The sequence below is a fragment of the Fistularia commersonii genome, chromosome 24, assembly GCF_037954325.1.
Source record: "Fistularia commersonii isolate RoL2024-O1a breed Wild chromosome 24, RoL_Fcom_v1.0, whole genome shotgun sequence".
In the NCBI taxonomy this organism is placed as follows: domain Eukaryota; kingdom Metazoa; phylum Chordata; class Actinopteri; order Syngnathiformes; family Fistulariidae; genus Fistularia; species Fistularia commersonii.
In genome coordinates, this window is record NC_141307.1 from 6,285,728 (window position 1) to 6,306,386 (window position 20,659).

At 45.9% G+C, this 20,659-nt stretch overlaps 1 protein-coding gene across 6 annotated transcripts in view; it reads left to right on the plus strand.

The window, feature by feature from the left end:
- The window catches only part of fam49al (family with sequence similarity 49 member A, like), a 31,931-nt gene extending 12,317 nt beyond the window's left edge, over positions 1–19,614 (plus strand). The window contains exons 2-13 of one of the 6 annotated variants that reach the window (XM_086171494.1): positions 2,544–2,638; positions 6,561–6,640; positions 7,860–7,939; positions 11,326–11,447; positions 12,498–12,603; positions 14,485–14,621; positions 14,701–14,778; positions 15,033–15,149; positions 17,232–17,311; positions 17,616–17,742; positions 18,906–18,976; positions 19,096–19,614. In XM_086171494.1, coding sequence (XP_086027620.1) covers positions 7,867–7,939; positions 11,326–11,447; positions 12,498–12,603; positions 14,485–14,621; positions 14,701–14,778; positions 15,033–15,149; positions 17,232–17,311; positions 17,616–17,742; positions 18,906–18,976; positions 19,096–19,159 — 975 coding nt within the window. In that variant the 5' untranslated portion in view covers positions 2,544–2,638; positions 6,561–6,640; positions 7,860–7,866 and the 3' untranslated portion in view covers positions 19,160–19,614. Of the gene's footprint in view, positions 1–2,507; positions 2,639–3,529; positions 3,832–3,917; positions 4,266–4,350; positions 6,641–7,859; positions 7,940–11,325; positions 11,448–12,497; positions 12,604–14,484; positions 14,622–14,700; positions 14,779–15,032; positions 15,150–17,231; positions 17,312–17,615; positions 17,743–18,905; positions 18,977–19,095 lie in introns of those variants that run through there. The other 5 variants (XM_086171497.1, XM_086171495.1, XM_086171498.1 and 2 more) reach the window with 5 other exon arrangements.
- Positions 19,615–20,659: the final 1,045 nt, after the last annotated feature.

Consider the following 20,659-nt stretch of genomic DNA (forward strand, 5'->3'; position numbering starts at 1 on the left):
GATATCATCCTGTCTATTGGTTTGCAGCAGGTATGCAGTTTGTCTCCTGAGCAGATCTGCGCCGTTCACGCAACACCCAACGCGTCGCCTTGCTTCGACAAATTTGGCTTTTTGGTTCAATTATGGTCTACATGAGAGACGACGACATTAAAATTTAACAAGTCGTCAGCACGGTGACTGGATCTAAAGCTGATGTTTCAATTAAGCGAGGACTTGTGAGCAAAAAAAAAAAAAAAAGACACACCTCGGCGGGGAGCTGAAATGGCAAACCAAAGCACTCAGCTGATTTGAAAATAGTGATCCATCAAAATGTGTCAACGGGCCCTGAAGCCGGAGTCAAATTAATACAGCTCCTTTCGATTTTAACTTTACAAGGCAATTTAGAGTTGTGACAGCTCCTGCGCTGAGCGTGTCTTCACACGGGTGCAATAGACAATCTCCAGGGCCCATGCGGCCTCTTCGGGATATAGCATTTTCATAATCAAAAATAAAAGAAACATGCATTTTTTCCATGCTGGTCTTCATATTGTGACAGTTGCGCAGGATTTCAGCTCTCTCCAGTTTCCCCATGAACTATTAATTCTGAGTAGGCTCAAGGAGCCTTGGATCCTGAGTCACCGTTTAAGACGGGACCCTGGAAATTCTGCAGTGGTACTGCAGACCCCCGCTCACCGCAGTAAGCTAACCATAAATCATGAGCTAGGCTACTGGGGAACACACCTAAACTATTAATCGCATAAAAATGCTTCAAAATGCTCTGTCTGTTTTACAAATCACAGACGCTCCATTTTTAGGCTGTGATTGAGCTGAGAAAATGGGAACGGAAAGATTTTCAGGAGAGCAGATACTTTGACGGAAAGGGGTCTAACTTTTTAGTTTTAGCTTGTTTCAGCTGGCACGGTTGCCATGGTGCCGACAACTGATGGGTTTTAGGAGTGTGGTAGTTCTCCTTCTGAGTGACCTGCAGGAGACACCTGGCTCAGAGGGTGTGGTTGACCCAGAGTTATGGTCCCGATACAATGCAACGCACACCCGCCCCACCTTAACTCTTTGCCTCCCCCTTGATCTCGGCACGTTCTGCGTAATGCTTGACCTTTGCGTGACCTTTATCCTTTGAACGGGCGGAGGGATCGATAAGCAATAGGCCACTTACTTGCAGAAGACCAAAAGCTACACCCAAGTAATGTGGAGAACATGTCATTCTGGAAATCGAGGGTGGAGCAACAATCGCAACGTGCTCCTCGGAGCAGAACACTCCTGGGAGTCGCAGGAGCAGGATCCATCCGTCCGTCCGTCCGTCTGTCTGTCTAGCCAGCCGGACGGCCATATTCTACAACTATGCATTGCAACAAGAATGTGAGGCTGAGTTTCCGTGGCAACTACTCTTCAAAAGCCCCCTTCCTCTCCTCCGTCTGCACCTCCTGATGAGATGCGATGATGCAAGGCCGGCTGCGGCAGCGCCAACAGTTACACCAGTCAACCTGGCGAGATGCTGCCGGGAGGGTGGCGGATATTCAATTGATGAGATGCGACGATTATTGAAAATCAGGCACGGGGAATATAGAAAATAACGATTGTTCCTTTTAAATTGAAGGCTCACAGCTCTTTCTAGCCATTGGCGCTCATCAAATCGCTACCGGTGAGTTAAAGCGTCATCAAATGACCACACCCTCTCTATTTGGGCTCACTTCACCTCATTGTGTTGCCCGGGGCAACGGGCACCTGTTTGAACGGAGGCCGTGAAGTTGGAGATGAAAAGAGGAAAGCGGACAACTGCATGTTCAGGGGGTACATGGGTTGCTTAATGATGTGCCACCTCCACCATGCTGCGGTGTGAGCTCGCTTAAAGCCAATGCTGCGTGGGCTGGAGGGAAAAGTGTGTGTGTGTGTGTGTATTCTGACATTATCTAACAACACGGTCGCTGATACAGATGACATTCTAACCCCCCCGGAACCCTCCGATGCCACACTCGGATCAGTTTCATTAACACGGTCTTGTTTTTCCATGACTCAGAACAATATGCTTGTCGTCTCGCGTCGCATGAGAGACGGACACACACACACACACACACAAACCGGCGACCGCTTTACCGGCGGGAGCTTGTCGAAGCTCAGGGGCCCACGCAGACTGTTCATACCTGAAGAGGGTGAAGGACGGAGAGCGCAGAGGGCTCGGCGGCTGGAGCTCCAGGAGTGACACACAAATAGAAGAGAACACGAGGGTTCTGTGAATAATCGCCGGTATGTTTCCGTTCGACCGGAAGTGACCGGGAGCGCCTTTTCCGATAGCAAAGCCTGCAGTCTGCAGAGCCCGGAGGGGGGAGCCGATGCCAACAACACCATTTCTTTCTTCCAAAAAATTCTATTTCTATTATATTTAGGGTTAAATTGAAAAATATTACTTTGATTGTGATTGTCAGATGACAGCAATCAATGCGATCTGCCCAACTTCAGCTGTCGATGGTCCTCCATGTGATGTTCTTTTTTTTGTTTTTTGTTTTTTACAGGTGAATTCATTTTTGCTTCCTGTCTGTGTGTGTCAGGTGGTGGGTGCTGATGCTGTAACCGCCGTGTGTGTGGAGCTGACAAGCCCTGGTTGATGCAGTGAACTGTTCCAGAGGGATAAACACAAACAAAGGTAGGAGAACGGCGAGGGAGAAGGGCGTATGAATAGGAGCCGCACATTTGAAAGTCGGATGGATGACTTTGGGACGAGGGCGGAGAGGAGTGGAGTTCCTTTGAGGAAAAGGTGGAGGGCGGCAGATTGGGTCGTTTATTGAGGCCAAACCGGGTGGCCCGGTTGGCGGAGACGGGCGGAGGTTTTCTCCCGGCCGAGTAAAGCCAGAGTGCCGCGACCTGAAGAACCCCTCAGTCCCGAAAACAGAAAGAAGACTGAAAGGCTTCGCTTTGCTGTCTGGACCCGGTTTTTGCTTTTCAGCCACCATGTGGGAGCTGAGCCGCGTCTCTTTAGAGACTGGAGGAGCCCCTCGGCTCCTGGCAGACTACAGATGAGAGCTGTGCAGGTCCAGTTGCATAAGAGAAGCACTTTCCTCCACTTTCCCGCCGACTGACTGCGATCACTGTGCGTTGTAATGCGAGAGAATCTGACCGGTGGCCGGAAAACACTTCCCGATCCACCGTGGGCGACGTTTTAACTTTCGAACTCGGTGGCTCTCATGCGTGCATATGACGGACGCTGATGCGCAGGTTTAAAAGTGGGCGTGCGCCTGCACCAACCCGATCAGGGTTTCCGTTCTGCCACTTAGATTTGTTTGCCCCTCGGGGCCACCAGTGAGCCGGGATGGCACGGTGACAGGGATGTGGTTTGACAAGACAAGGCCGGCGGCGCTGGCAGAGTGGCGCTTACATCTGAAACGGAGAAGTGAGGCGGAGAGGAAAGCTGGAGGGGATGTTTTTGAGGAACCTGTCCTGACGTCACAAATGAAGAAGCGGCGAAATGTGAGAAGGAGTTTTCTCTGTTTCTCTGTGTCTGACTTGAAGTGATGCAAGAAAAAAAATAGAAGAAGTGAAGCCGGGGGGTGAAAGGCGCAACAACGCAAAGCCAAATCCAATGAACACGTCCTTATTTTTAACTGCTAACGAGCGCACCAGAACCACAATATCCTCTTCCACCAAGACAGGCTCGCTATCTAACAGTAGAAGGAGAAGTGCGAGTACAGAGAGCAGAAGTCCAGAGGTGTCGGTGTTTATAGAACAGCAAATAATGCAAAAGCGAAGCCTCAGTTTTGACTCAGACGGGACTCGGGGATTAACTGGCACCCGCGGTATTGTAGCCGGTAGAGGCTGACGAACCAAGATAAACGTAAAAAGGTGAGCACCTGCGGCAAACGGCAAATGACAGAGGCGTGAGCTTCCCTGATTTCCTGCTTAGCGGATTTCGCCTTTGTGTTTCACAGGTAGTAAAACACGCTCCGATTTCTGTTCGCCTCGTGAGAACAGTCGAGACCGACGTATCAGATCTCGGTTGTCAGCAACCGGCCCGCTGTGTGAACAAGCCGGGCATTATTTTCAACATCTTCCACTGAGACGAGCAGACGATATTACCAGGCCAACGGTATCCTGGCAACCATCAGCCGAGCAGCACTCTCAGGATGGACCACATGCTGCTCCTGTATGTGTGTTAGCGTGTGTGCGGCTACCTATAACACGTACACCCTGCGTTCACGTGGCAAAGAGTGTCCTGCTTTGTGAGCCGTTCTGATCTGAACCCCAGCGTGTCTTCGCCTTTGCAATCACCTTGTCAGGTTGGAGATGCAAATCTATTATTCATGTATTCATAGTGTGGTTCCGGCGTGTATCTCGGGGCGGGCGTTTTACCCATTTTTGTAGCGATGCTCGCCAAGTGACTCAGCATACCGATCAGTCACTCGCCTTTCCATTCTCGATGGTACCGGTCAGTGGAAGGATTATTGTTGTGGCCTGAATCTTAAATTGCTGCATGGGGTGTGTCGGCGAGCTTCCTCGGTGACTAGATGGTGTAACTCAATTCCTCCTTCCTCCTCTTCCTCCAGCTGCCCTCCCGTGCTGCATTGCAACACCCTTTCTTGCTGAGTAACAGTGAAAAAGGCCCGGCTTCTTCTGTTGCCTTTTTTTTTTTTTTCACAGGATGGTGGCATTGCATAAACATGCTAATGCTAGCTATAAATTCTGTTCATAGGGGAAATTGATAGGCCTTAGCTGCGTGCTAGCATAGCGTATAAAAGCAGGCTGTGGCGGAGGGAAGTGAAACAGTGGCGTACATCCTCTGCTGCCTCCAGCCACGGAAAGAGGAGAGCTTTCACATTTGCACTGCGGATGTTTAACTTTAGCTATACTTGTATTTTTAATTTATTTATTGTAGGACTTAAATGCAAATCATGGAATCAGAAGCAGCCTCCTATCACTGGCTTCACCTCATGTGTAGAGAAGCTGCCAGTCTGGCTGGTGGGTCAATAGGTTAAGCTTTCAAGCTCATCCTCGCCCCATTGCATCTGGTCTATCTTGTAAATGAAGTGATAAATGGAGATGTGTGTGGGATTATTTCCTGAATAGGCAGTTTATTTAATCCCTTTGGCTATTAACGGAATACGTCAAGGCACCCACGGATATGCAGGATGGTTTACGTGCAGCATTCATCTGCAAAGGGTAAAAATAAGCACTCCACCTCACATTGGATATTTGTCATTCAACAGTAATTTGTTTATTTGACAGGGACGATACTCTCAGACGTTAATATTCGAACAAAACACGACACATGCATTGAGGGACTTTTAGCCGGACTTTTTCCCTGCAGGCTTTTGGGAGGTGAGACGCTCATAGGAGGATTACTGGAACACAAGATGACGGGGAAGAAATAGCAAACTGAACAAAAAACTAAAAGCAACTAGTTTATAAATGGCACCACCCGTAATCGTGGCTGTCCTGAATAGTTCTGGGATAAAACACTGGAGTTGACAATTTTTAGCTATATTTGAAGTGCTATCGGTTGTGTAACCTGGTGCTATCCATACTCATCAGACCAGGAACATCTTGATTTGGTCTGTAAGACACACACACACACACACACACACACACACACACAGCTGAATATTCATGCTAAGTAGCCACTTGCCACAAATGGGTTTCTAATGTGTCAAAATAAACAAAACCAAAGAGAGCATGCTGCAGTGGGGAAACATTTCAGGGGTTCATTTTCTTAATTCTACATCAGAATGTCAATGAAACTAAAATACTTGAAGAATTCTTCAATTTTTCAGGACTCAAACTGTTGAGACACTTAACTTCTGCTGACATAAATGAACAAATTGTACTCACAAAACAAAAAAAAAAAAAAAAAACACACACAGTCCTACCCATCAGTCATTGCTTTCACTTCCCCTCAAACACGCGGATACAAATAAACCAAAAGGAGTAATGACAAAACAATAAATACTTTTAAGGTTCGGAACAGTGGATTTTACACAGCTGAAGTGCACCAGCCCCACCTGATGACAAATGAAACATTTGACACGCGTTGATAAACCTGGCTTGTTAGTGCGACACGTGAACTGATGAACGTGCAAACCTGCGTTCCGCCTGTCCGACGACATAATCAAATGAGACTCGCATTACAGCTTTCATGGCATCTGACTCTCGCATATGAAACATGGAGAGTTTTCGATAAAGTATCTATAGACCGATGTATACAAAGAGCATTAGCAGGAGGACGAGCATTCTTATTAGGTTACTATAGTAATGTAAATGGATTAAAAGCAGGGCTCAGCTCCTGTGACTCCAAATGAGAGAGCTAAACGATTCACTACTGGACTCTCTAATCAAATACAGCCAGATGAGTACTGCACCAAAACTGGGTTCGGTGTCATTTACGAGTGGAAGCTCTGACTCTGCTCGGGAGGTTACGCTCTGACGGCCAGATAGATGAAGAAAGGGAGGAGATCATTACGCGGGTGTGGATGGGTTAAAAAAAAAAAAAGACACTTGCGACCTGCTGTATGTTGTGTTTTCCTCCCGGATGCCAGGTTCTGTGCACTGTATGCATTTTGTTGTTTCCTCCTGTCCAGGTCGCCAGCCATGGGGAACCTCATTAAGGTCCTTGGCAAGGATTTAGAGAACTGTCCTCATTTTTTCCTGGACTTTGAAAGTAAGTGAGCACCGGGGTGTGTGCACATGTCCGTGTGCGTGGAATGTGGCCGCACGTCCACGTGTGTGTTTTTGTGTGTGTGTGTGTGTGTGTGTGTGTGTGTGGAGCAAAGGTGTTTGGTGGGGGCTGCTGGGCAGGGGCCACTGGAGTCCTGTCTGGTTGTGTGCTGCTGATGGTGCGGTGGAATGCTGCGGGTGTGGTTTGTCATTATCACACGCTCTCTAGTCCCACTCTGAGCATTTTTGGTCCCCCCGCCTCACAAGCGGCTAACCTGAATTACTAGCTCATAATTTAGCTGCAGCTCATCGAACAAAGATCAGATGTTAAAAAAAAAAGAAAGAAAAAAAAAAGCGCACAGCAAGAGAGATACTGTCTGCTGAGAACTTCACAAGGAAACGCAATAATCTGACAGATTGCCGACTGCGCGATACGAACAATTTAATTCATAAACAAGAAAATGAACTAACATAAGGCATAAATAAAATCACCACACACACATGAAGGACCTCGGCAAAATGATTAATATTGTACTTTGACTAATATGTAAAGAGAAAAAATACAATTTAAAACAAATTCTATTATGATAAGATTTTATATAATAAGTTAACATTTTACATTTTAACATTTTTTCCCTCATTAACATTTTCATTTCATGAGGTTTTATTATTAAGTTGATCGTCCCTTTTTTGTTTACTAACAGTCCTTTAAATTACTTCTCAAATAACAACTGTGGGTGAATGGCATTCTGACAGTCCGCTAGAATTCTGAAACTTTGCAGATAATTTGCAAATCACCCACTGGGAATTTCTCGATATAGCAGGATGTTTATTGATCATTTACATAGTATATCAAATTCTTTCTGTGATACACCATAGAAGGCTATAAATGTTATATTGCTACCTAGAACTCTGCCCTTTACATCCCCCTCTTGCTCAACATTCACATTTTTGGACCAAGAAACTGCAGCGATCAGCACGTGCGCTAGTCAAAGTCTGCTTTCGTGGGAGCGCGAGTGGGATTAAAGAAGCTCTGTGTCCATGTTGCCATGCTTCACCCAGGACGTGCATCCACCATGCCATCCCCACAACGGTCATCCGGCCCCGCACCCTGGCACCCTCGCGCACAAACGCACGCACCGGCACGCGCACACAAACATGTGCACAACCCCCAGCACCCGTCCCCTCATCACCCACAGATTTCTCCCCTCTCTCTGTTCCAGGGGGCTCATGGGAAACCTCCTGAAAGTGCTGGCTTGCGCCGAACTTGAGCATGGCCCAATAGTTTTCCTTGACTTTGAACGTGAGACCATCCGCTTCTTATTGTTTTGATTTCTTTACGTTCTCTCTGTTGCCTTTGCTTTTATTTTCTGTCCCTCATTCATCGAATGTGGCCGTCCATCTCACTCTTCGCCGCTCTCCTACCCAGTCGCACTCCGCCGCCTTTGCATCGGGCTCCTTCCTAAAGTCTCATTCGCTGGTATGGCGTCTCATTCGGACTCCAAATTTCAGAGGACGCGGCTGAATGCTAGTCCTGCACGGGCGAGTGTTCTGGGGAGGACGGCTGCTCACAGGAAGTCTATCAGCATCCTTCCGCTTCATCTCCTCATCCTCTATTGTGTGTGCGTGTGTGTGTGTTGCACCGAATAGAAGGTGTGTGAGGGAGATCAATAATAGGGACTGTGGAGCAGGCTGACTAGCATAAACCAACCCCCCCCTCCTTTCTCTGTCAGTGAATATTAAACTTCGCTCTGTGAAAATGTCCATCTTAACAAGTCATCGAGCCAAAAAAAAAAAAAAGAAAAAAAAATCTTTGCAGACACCCAAGCCTACTTCTACTGGAATCTAAATGAAAAGCGAGGCTTCGCCGCCTCAAGGCTTCACCCAATTCATTGAGACAGAAATTGAATAAGCGGCATCCTTCTCCTTCACAATTCTTTCAAAGGAACAAACTATCAGAAGTTGCCGTGATCCCCTCAGTACAGAAGAAAGATGGCTTTCTCTTCAGCAAGCAGAAGAGGGTTACGAGTCCAGTTTAGCCCACGAAAGCGATCAAATTATTCTCGGCGGGTCAGGAACGGCCACTCATCGGGTCAGGAAAGGATAATCGTGCAATACTGCACGACAGGTAGTTTTCAGATCAAACCAGTGGTTTAGATCGTTTCTTTTACAAAACAGCCGGGCAGTTTGAGCTTCCACGCAGTGCCGGACAGCAGAGGGGAGACCCGGGGAGTCCCCAGAAACATGCGTCGGGGTTTTGATTTGCAATAAGTTACAGCGCTCTGATTATAAGTCCTAAAGAGGTCAGTGCGTTAACGCAAACGCTCCTCCGATGGAGGATCGAGGGGCACCGGTGCCGAGCTCCACCTTAACTGATGTGTTCAGACACGGCCGCACTTCCATGTTATTCGTCGTGCTAAGCTACATAGCCCGCTTTTGCACCACAAAGAAAAAGCATGTCTTTCTTCTTGTCTTTGAGAAGGATGAAGGCTAAGTTCCCTCCAGAAGTGGTCGGAGGAGGGCATTCCCGGTGAAGATTTTAAAAACAAATTGAATAAACTGTTAAGGTGGGCTTATTTTGCAGCGTAACCTGAGATTTTCTTCCTTTATGCAAGCATCCCCCTTCCCCCCCGCCTTTACTGCCTACGACTGTGGGAGAGCTCACTGCTGATGAGAGAAGTCAGCTGTCAAATAGCTCGAATTTCCTTTTCATCCATCATGCCTGTGATTTAGTTCACTTCAGACGGAAGTGGAATGAGTCAGGCTGAGGCATGGCGGTATTAGACATCCCCCCCTCCTCCTGCCATCTGCGAGCTCTCCTTCTCAACCCAGAGACTCTTGCCGCCTCTGTCACACAGCTCAGACTTCCCTTTGACGGCTGAAGGCTAATTGTTTTACAGGAAACCCTTTGGAGGGACAAATTTGATGGCTAAAAAAAAAAATAAAAAATAGAAGTCCTCCAAACTTTCCACACTCTAAAAGTATAAAATCGTCTTCATTTGCTACATTTCCTTACAAAATGAAAGTAAGCATTGGAGGGGGCGGAAACAGTACTTTCATGCAGAAGTGGTTTATTCGGCCAGAGCCACTTTCTAAATGCCATGAAAATGTCTTCGTCAACTCAGGCTGGTAACCGTGTTACCGCTTTGCAAATTAAAAAACGTAAATGTGACAACAGCGCTTTAATTAATTTACTACATATTACCCGGGAGTGTCGTAAATCCCAAGAACAATCGGCCCCAAATCATGGCAGGAAAATTGCCTTGCAATCACCGAAAGTTTTAAAGTTAATGACAAATAGCCAATACTGGCTTTCTGCTTCACAATTATTTTTGAAACCTGAAAATTACCCTCTCGGCTGCATTGACGACAATTTATTTTAATTTTAACTTCAATTCAAACAAGTCGATCCAATCCCCCTTAAACGGCCCCCTTAAACTTTGTGGTTATATTTCGAGAAATTAAATTTTTACTAAAATATTAGTTGAAATTAAGTCTTTACGGCAGCTGTACTCATGAGTGCAATTGAAACAGCGCCCGTAATTCAAACGGGCCCGTATCATCCCTGCTTAGGAAAACTAACGACATTGCTCAAAACGCCATGCCGCTTTTAGGACGATGCTCTCACGCAATTATCACGATAAACAAAACATGTCGGCGGCTCAGACGGGCCTTCATTGGGACAGAAATACAAGAAGGTATCGTTAGCAAATATTAGCATCTCCCTGCAGGAGAGGCAGCGCTTCGGGGAGTAAAAACAATCAGCAGCGCTACACGCGCTACCTGAGTCACACTCCCATGCAGGAAGAGAGGAAAACTGGATGTGACTCCGGAGAATTGTCCCCCACATGCACTTCACACAGCTCCCTGCTGTGCACGTTTGGAGTCAGAGCAGAGCAGAGTTTCCCCGAAGCTACGCTGACTGAGAGTGAGGGAATAAAATTGAGACCCCCTTTGTTTATATAAGCATTTCTGACACAAAATCTCAACAGAAAATGCATTCGTAGAATTATTATTGTTATTATGAAAGCACAAAGAAACTAAGAGAACACAGGAAGTAAGGACGAAAGTGTCAAAAATGACAAACATCATATACCCACAACAATACGACTAAAACATAGACGAGAAAAAAAAAGAAAGCTTGAGAAAAAAAAAAGCTTGTTTTAGCATCTGAAAAAGAGTCAATGTGGCTTGAAACGTTATGATGAAATAAATTCTCTTTGCATTGCTTTGCCTCTTGATGTGTGGACTTTTTAAAACTTTTTTTTTACAGAAAAAAAAATTATTCAAATTATGACGCAACTATATTCCCTCCTCCCAAGTGATTTTCTGAAGTGAACCTGATTCCAGTCTCAGGTGGGTTCCACGCAAACCCCACGAGTGTGTGTGACAGAGCGGTTCACGGGTTTCTGAAGATCACGCGATGATCTCAAATTAACCGGTCAGACTTGGACCCTGGATGCGTTCTGATAACAACTTTGCTTTATTAACAACTATGAAATGCTACTTTATTCTCCATTCCCCGTTTTTGTTACTGCTAGTTTCATGGTTCTATGAATCCTCCTGCTCTGCACTTCTGCCCCTCAGAAACCACTTCCTCAACCCAAATCTACTGCTCCCCCCTCTCATTCTCCTCTATTTCCTCCCTCTATCTATATCTTCACCGCTCTCCTCCTGTCCTCCTCGCAGACGCCCAGCCCACGGAGGCTGAGACGGCCGTATGGAACCAGGTCAGCGCCGTGCTGGAGGAGGCTCACGGGATTCTGGCCGAGCTGCAGTCCTACAACGGCGCAGGGCAGGAGATTCGAGAAGTGAGCGGGATGCGTGCACCTAACACGAAAAACCGACCGGGGTGAAGTTCTGACCTTTGGCGTGCCGCCGGTGGCCACCAAATACAGAAATGTGTCTCCACACTTCTGGACGGTCGCCTGCAGATTGATTCGGCCATTTTCTGCCAAGCGGTGGTTTCTGCAGACCAAATAGAGCTGAAAGGCTTCTGTACACTCATCCCTAACCTTCAGGATGTCAAAGCTTTATTAAGAGCAGGCATTCAGTCTCCCACTTCTCTACAGACTGGTGATTGCTAGATTTATATTTCCGTGCAGTGTTTGAAACATGACAGCTCTGAAAGGACCATTGATCAGGGGTCGCCACAGCAAACCAACCTCCTCCTGAAACAAAGATGTAATCGTCAGGAAAGAGCGAGAAGGTGGGCTCATTGAATGAGCAGGGCTGTCTTGTTTCTAGATACACTCAATTGTAAGAACCTATGTTGAAGGGATTTTCAAAATAAAAAGGTCGGGCTGTGGATGGTAAACTCTCACCCTAGGTCTTTGCCAACAAACCATCCACACAAGGACCTGAAGTTTGTGAATGCAGGCAGAGGAGCGCTGCTGAGAGATGTCAAGATTCCTCAAAATAATATTTTAAATTGCTTATTAAAACTGATAGTTGAAAGATGAGAAAATCAGAATAGATGGAGGATGGGATTTACTGAATGGAGAGTTTCACCCAATGATTCAGAACCACTGAAGTTTAGTTCAAGGAAGTATTAAACTTATACAATATTGATTTTTGTAAACCTGTATTGGTTTGAACAAGCTCACAATCTGAGATCTTTGAGATGACTTCCATGATTCCAATTAGTAGTAACTACAGTGACTAAGATTTCAATATTGTCATTGTGAATTGAAAATGATTCTCCGGGACTAAATAAACCTGAATTTCTTCTCCGCTCCCGCTTCGGCGTTTCCCGAGATGAAATGAAGTAAAACTCCAAAAGCAAATTGAAAAAGCACTGTGAGGAGGGGCAGCCATAGAATTTTTAGACGGTAACATCTGTGCATCTGCCTGACCTGCAGGCCATCCAGAACCCAGGTGACCTCGCTCTGCAGGAGAAGGCTTGGAACGCAGTCTGCCCCCTGGTGGCCAAACTGAAGCGGTTCTACGAGTTTTCCCTCCGACTTGGTGAGATGAAGACCGGGCTCCTGTGGAAAACTAAATATTGTGCATTTACTGCTATCCGGTAACAAACTCTTATTTCTATTTTCTTATTTTCAAATTAACTAAGCAAATAATTATTGCTTAATCGCCCTGGAAACACATCCATATTGGAAAATAAAGGCCGACGATCAGATATAGTGAGAGGGCGCAGGAACATTCCCTGAGGATTTGCGTCGAATACAAGAAAACGGAGACCGAAACTATCTTGCTACAGCAAATAGGGAGATTTGTGATGTGCGAATGTCTGCCAAGTTAAATTGCTCTTTAGTTTGCCGGGGGGGGCACTGAGCAAATTTGTTCATAGTGAAATTAGAAAGGACGAAAAAGGAAAAGCAAAAGGTCTTACAGGGCTGTTGCACCTGGGCGTTACGGCGGTGCCGGGGCTTCTCAAAGCACCTTTGAGGACAATAGAAGAAGAAACCTTCAGACTCAGATCTTAGGTTTTGAGAGTTTGTGTCAGAAGGACAATTGTTCTGTCCCCAAACAGGACAACGTAACATAGGAACACACACACACACACACACACACACACACACAAGCATTGCAATGTCCTCACAGTCATCTCTGCAGCATCCCGACCCTGCAGCCAGGCAGCCGTTGCTATAGAAACGGCGGTACTTGGTCTTCCGGTATCGGGAGGCGGTCAGGAAGACAAAGCAAGGGAGAGGGAAAGCAAACCGCCTCTGCTGTGCCGGCCAATAATACTTCAGTGTTGCGGACATTGTGTTCTCAGTTTACAGTGTAAAAGAGAACATTGTAATAACAAATGCTAATGCGTCTCTGCGGGACAAGGGATTCTATGTTCTGTCCTCTGACAGGCCGGCAGCGGGTGAAGCTCCTTTCAGTTTATCTTCTCCGGGGTCGTTTCATCGACTGCCCCTCCGGATCGGGGGGGTTGATTAGAGGTTACGGTAAACAGCTGCAGCGTCTCTATCAGGTCCACCGGTGTCCCTCGGGAGGAAGGACAGGGAGCTCCGAGCGAACAGCATGAGGGCGAGTGCGAAGCCCCAGCCCGGGCCCTTTAGATGAAAGACTTCACAGCTGTATTTATAGAAAACCTCCTGCATTTTTCATGCAGGGGAAGGGACGGGGCCTCCGGGGACCGGGCTCCTGAAGCACCGCGCAGCCTCGGAGGCCCGGCCGGCACCGGCGGCTCATTTGTCAAAAGGCAACGAGCCAAAATAGCCCGTGTGATGCAGGGGACGTGTTTGGTCAGTGATACTGCTCGGACTGCGCTGTCTCTGGGGACCGCTCCAGTCTCAGCAAGTCCCGCAGCAGCAATTGCTAATGCATGTGGAAATAAAAATAGATTTCTTTTTTTTCCCCCAAAAAAAGGAATTTTGAAAAGGTCAAAAGTTCAGTTCATACAGAGTCTCCCCCTTGAACATGTAAAAAAATGAGCTGTCTAATCATAAACATTACCTCAAATCTGCAAGGAATCATTTCAACGAATGCACAAAAAAAAAATTGACAATAAAGTCAGCTTTATTGTCAATTTCTCCGCAGTGAAATGAAAATAACAGGAAAATAAATAAGAGTGTAAAATAATAAGAGTGTAAATTAGCAGTAAATGCACCATTACATTCAACAGTGAACATTAAACAATGAAGTATGAAGTATAAAGTGCACGAAGACACAGACTAATAGTTGATGGCACGAAAAGAGTCAAAGCAGAGGGTTTTTTTCGTGTACGGTTTCACGCAAAGGTCAGCGGGTCGTACCATAACGGTATACGGTGCAAGTACTACCAAAAGTGATTTTTCAAGCGTGAAAGATAATGGCGGTTGGAGGCGGGCAGATTGTCAGCCACACCTTTCAACGATCTGTCGCCTCATGCTTTTGCAGAAAACGCCCTGCGCAGCCTGCTGGAGGCGCTCACGAGCCCGCCATACGCTCCCATGCAGCATCTGGAGCGAGAACAGGCTCTGGCCAAACAGTTTGCCGAGATCCTTCACTTCACGCTCAGCTTCGATGAACTAAAGGTGAGAAGCGTCACGAAGCGAATGAACAGATATGCTTCAAATGAAAAATACACTTAAACCTTTCCTCGCCCCCCGACAGATGACAAATCCAGCCATTCAGAACGACTTCAGCTACTACAGGAGGACCATTAGCAGGAACAGGCTGAACAACCAGCAGGTGAGGCCTCGGAGACCAGAACACGCGATGATCAAACGCGCCCACTTCACTTTCCGTCTTGAATCATTGATGACCGAAGCGCAGGTGTTAACGGCACAAAGATGTCCAGTTAATATTTCATACGCCTTTTGAGGAGCGCAATCTGCCGCTGGGGCCGACTTCGCCTCATCCGCGAGTTTTTGCGTCTATCCCGAGCCGTCCGGTTTCAAGCGAGCGATCGAAAGCACAACCGGAACTGGTATCTGCTCACACAGCTGGAGGCGGAAAACGAGGTGAACAACGAGATGGCCAACCGGATGTCCTTGTTCTACGCCGAGGCGACGCCCATGCTGAAGACTCTGAGCAACGCCACCACCAAGTTTGTCTCCGAGGTACATTTCTCCCGTCAAGGTCAACTTTTTTTGTCGATTTCTCAGCACATACCGGACATACAGAGGAACGGAGAGGACGTTTCTCCCGTTCCCACGGTGAATTGACATTAACAACATGATAAAGTGCGTTGTTACATTAAACTGGAAGTTTTTAAATATAAAGTTCACTCAGATACAAACTGTTTGGAATGTGAAAAAATGACGGCATGGGAGAGCAGCAGCAGAGGGTTGGTTTTGTTTCATTTTCTTTGCACAGTTTAGTGCAAAGGGTCAGTAAATGGTAGTACCATAATGTTATATGGCAGCGGCTCCTGACCGATCCATGGGTCATTTGTCACCGGGCCGCACAGAAAGAATGAATAGCTTACATTATGTCCTATTTATTTATTATCCGGGTCTGAATAATTTTTTTATTTTGAAAAATGGCTGAATTCTCTAAGTTACATGCGTTAATGTTAAACCCACAAGCTAGCAAAATGAGTAAAGAACAGACGACTTTGGAAGGTTTCTTTGCAAAGAGGAAAAGGCCCGAGGAGACAGAAGAGCCTATGACCACTAAGAAAAAGAAAGCTGCATTTAACAGACAATACCAGGAAACCTACTTAAAATATGGATTTATGGCGACAGGTGATTCCCACACACCGAGCACGCTGTGCATCATATGCAGCGAGCGGCTCTCCAATGAGGCGACGAAGCCTTCAAAACATGCTCTGCCACTTGGAGACCAAGCACTCTCCATTAAAAACAAGCCTTTTGTCATTTTGAAAGAAAAAAGCGGGGAAATTCATATATTAATATGGATTTATCCACCGCACCTTAAAGGGCGGTCCTCGAAAATATTGTCTGACATTACTGACATTAAACTGATCCGTGCTGCAAAAAAGGTTTGAGACCGCTGGTATATGGTGCAAAAACAGCATGATTGTTTGCTCTGCGACAGCGCAAAGTCGCAGTAGTGCAAAAAAAAAAAGCGGCAATATTGCAATATACTGTCAGAGTCCAGTAGAGAATGAATGAAGAATAAAGGGAGAGGGAGTTCAACATCTTGGCGTGGAGTGGAGGGGAGGGAGTGGGAGAGCGGGGAGGGAGTTGAGCATCCTGACAGCCTGGCGTCTGAAGCAGCTTTGTGAAACCTTGCGTTGTTTGCCAAAATAACACTATATGAAAATCTGTCTACAGTAAAATGACTCAAACGGAGGTGAAGGATGAGGTCAGATATCCATCTGAAAAGGTGCAGTAGTTTTAGAGGTAGATACATGTCTCAAACAACACGGACGAGTCTAAAGAAACACCTCCGGATTGTTTTCATTTCTCCTGATCAACCTCCTTGTTCCAGCCAGGACGAGGTCTAATACGTCACAAAACCAGAATGCAACGATTTGCACAAAAGCTCAAACCTATATTTTATCGCTGAACACATTGTCCCTTTATGAAAAAATTTAGTTTACCTCCGCTCTTCTTACGGCAAGCATGTAAAAATCTGCGTCGTCCCATTCGTCCCGACCGCTCGGATTCTTTGATTTACAGTTTGTCCCATGTTTTTTCCAGCGCCTTCAGCGGCGTTGTCTCAGCCTCAGAAGCATCGCCAGCTTCTTCTTTGAGCAACCGGGCTTTGGCTTGCTTCCCCTGTTGACTCTTGTCCCTCGGCCGCACTCATTCATGCATTTTGCTGCGTCTTTGGATAAGATTATAAAGTCCGTCCCATTCCACGTGGAGGGAAATCATCCTGCAGTCTTTGAGGCTGGTCCTGGCAAATGGGGTGAATCCCTTACGCTCGGTCATCTTGCACGGCTGCCGCCAATCAAACTAAGCGTCTGTCAGTGTTTCCAGGAGGAGCTCCTCAGCCGTCGCTGTCAGATCCAAAGATGTGCAGCCGATGTTGCGAATCGCTGCATTCTGTTTTCAGATTTTACACATCCGCTCCTGATCATTTATGGGGGGGGGGATTGGGTTGTATCTACCATCACGACATTCTTACGTAACCGTCCGCCCAGCGTGTTTGTGAGCTTCTCTACCTCGAGGTCAATCTTTTTATCCGGCATCTTTAAATGTGTGTCCATGTGTCCCCCACTCATCCTCCAGAATAAGACCCTGCCCATCGAGGACACCACAGACTGCCTGAGCACCATGGCCTGCGTCTGCCGTGTCATGCTGGAGACTCCGTGAGTTTCTTCCCGCGCTCCTCTCCATCCTCCAGAAGGTCTAAAGGACGGGATTAAAATGAAGCCGTCCTTTCAGTGCCACAGTACCACAAAAAGAGGCTCCGGCAAAATTAAAGCTGGACTCGAAGAATTCTTTCCAATCTTTTTATTTTTTTTCCAAAAAACAAACCCCCCCCTCCCCCAATTTTTTTTCTAAAATTAATTTTTTCATCAAACAATTTTTTTTGACAAATTATTAACAAATTGACGTCTTTATGGTCATTTTTTTTCCCTTTAAAAACCCAACCCTCTCTCTCGTTCCCAGGGAGTACCGCTGTCGATTCACCAACACAGACACGATGCTATTCTGCATGAGGGTGATGGTGGGCGTCATCATCCTCTACGACCACGTCCACCCGGTCGGGGCTTTTGCCAAGACGTCCAAAATCGATGTGAGGATCACAAATACACACATTTGTCACATCCTGATGGTTTATGTGGCCCTTCGTGTTTTCCATGAAAAACCTCGAGCGCTCGGCCGCCTTGGAAAGCTTCAGATTGAATCTATTCAATGTCAGAACGTTGAATATTTTAATAAAAAGTGAAGTAAGACTTTCATTTATTGGGTTCAATTTCTCCGAATGTGACTTTTTCCACTGCTGTCAATTTCTAAATTCACCCCTTCTTTCGACGGGATAATGACTTTGTTGACTTGATGCTGCATAAAATTTGAAATGATATTACAATGATAATGATAATAATACAACATGGTTCCTGGTTAACATCAGCTGCAGCGTCATATTAAATTACTCCCTTATCGGGATTCTGATTCAACCAATATTGAATATTGTAAATAATCAATTTGATCTTTGAGGATTAACGGCTGATTAATCACTCTGCCCAGATTTTATTCATATACACACACACACACACACACACACACACACACACACACACACACACACACACACACACACACACACACACACCAATATTATATGCAAATCGCAACTTTATTTTCATTTTCGAGTTGCCAAGTCCAATAAATTGTGACATAATAAAACCAGCAATAAGTCACAGGTAATGCATTACTCTTCAATGGATCGGCTCCAAATGATACAGTTCCAATGTTGATTTCAGATAAGATAAACTTTATTGATCCCCATACGGGAAATTCCTTTGTCACAGCAGTGTAACAGTTATAATGTCAAAAATGAGAAAGAATAAAATAATCATTAATACAGAGACATTAGAAGACAGAAGATAGTAAGATATCGACAAATAAATAGACAGCTTTGGTGACCCGAAAGCCTTTAAAAATAGCAAATCGATACAGAGCTAAATAAATAAAAAATATACATTGAAATCAAAAAAACATTTTCAGTTTCATGGCAATATTTTTACCGTTCACCGATTCTGCATTAAAACCTCCATGGTGTAAACAATTACATGGTTTATATTGCGTGTTCTGAGTGTGTATGTGTGTGTGTGTGTGTGTGTGTGTGTGTGTGTGTGTGTGTGTGTGTGTGTGTGTGTGTGTCAGTATCAGTGAAGGGGGGTGAAATAAGGGGTCTGACCTTTCTCACACACAGTGTGTCGTCTTTGTGCTCAACAGATGAAGGGCTGCATCAAGGTGCTGAAAGAGCAACCGTCCAACAGTGTGGAGGGACTTCTGAACGCACTGAGGTGTGTCTGTGTGTGTGTGTGTGTGTGTGCGATAGAGAAAGACACGTTACACAACATATGCAATTGCTGTCCGATGCCATTTCAACAGGTCCCTCTCTCCTGGTCTTCTTCCTCTTCAGGTATACGACACGGCATCTAAACGATGACAGCACCTCCAAACAAATCAGGGCCCTCCTGCAATGAGGCAAAGAGGAGCGACGGAGGGAAGGAGGGCGGGAAATAGAGGAGTGCACTTGGAGAAGTAGAAAATAAGAGGGGGAACAAACGCCAGTGGCTGATAAACCTGTTTGTTTACAATGAACAAATAAGTCATCTCCAGGTTACCAGAAACCTGCTGCGAATATGAAGACAAAAATAATTATATATATTGTCAGCTGTCCATCATTCTGTCTCTTGTTTTGTAAAGTAAGAAAAGAGAGAAGAAAAAAAAAGCCAGAAAAGAAATATAGATATATATTAAAACAAGTGAAACTCAAAGCGCAGATGAAAATAGGTAGGATTAAAAAGAGGAAATTATATTGCTGATTAAGGTCAGAGGTAGAAAATGAAAGGCCGAGTCGTCCGGGGGTCCGACGGGTATTTTTGCACACTTTGAGAACATCGTCTCCTCTCCCCTCCAAACCAAAAACACAAACAAACCCAGACGTAGTGGCTCCGTCTCCTCTCCGCTGCACTGACTCCCCGTCGGCTGGTGAAGCGAGAAGCAATGTGATGGACACACACTCCGGAGATTTGCTTCCGCCCGTGTCATTTTGTTATTTTCCCCGTCAGTGCAGCCGAAGGACGGGACGCCAAGACGCAAAGAGATTCAGTGACAGCATCCGTTTCATCTTTGATTTTCTTTTCTGTCCCACAAACATCCCTCTCTCACATCTCTCCCTCCCGTGCACAGGGTGTGTGTGACTTCTCCTTGGCACAAAAACAGCCCGTCCATGATATGTGTGAGTGTGTGTGTGTGTGTGTGTGTGTGTGTGTGTGTGTGTACACCCCCCTCATGCTGTATATGTTCTAGCACAAACTATTGTCTGGTTTTACTTGAACAAAGTCGGTCACTCTCTCTCTCTCTGTCTCCATGGTGCTAACGTGGTTTATCACAATTCTCGTTTTGTGACCAAAAGAAAGATTTAGTTTTCCATCCTCTCTTTGCACGAACGCGTCAGATCTCGCGTGCACAGAGACTGCTTGCATTGGAGTGCTCACGACTGCCCCTAGTGGCCTTTGTGAGAAGGGCATGCAGGGATTTCAAACTTCTCTGTGTGATTGAGACTGACAGGACAAATGATTTCAATTAAATCCGGCCACGCGATTGGGGAGCACAAAAAAATCAGAATGATGTCTTTTTAAAGATGAACGAGAGAACATAGATTTCCAGGATACGAGAAAACGTAGAGGTGATTAGTGGAACACACACACGCTTGGAAAGGTGGGGATTTTTACACGCGTTGCAGTGAACTTTTCTCTAGAATTTGTGAATCCGAAACGAATCAAAATAAAACGGTAAACGTGTTGATTTGACACTGACTTAAATGTCCTTTAAAATAGCTTTCATCACACTTTGTTGTAAAGTAAAACACTTGCGAGTCCCCAACTTCTAACTGTCGTGATGCCGTTGCCATGGAGACCTCCACTGACCTCAGCTCTTTCCCGGCGAGCCAATGCAAACGGCCACTCTGATTTCAGATT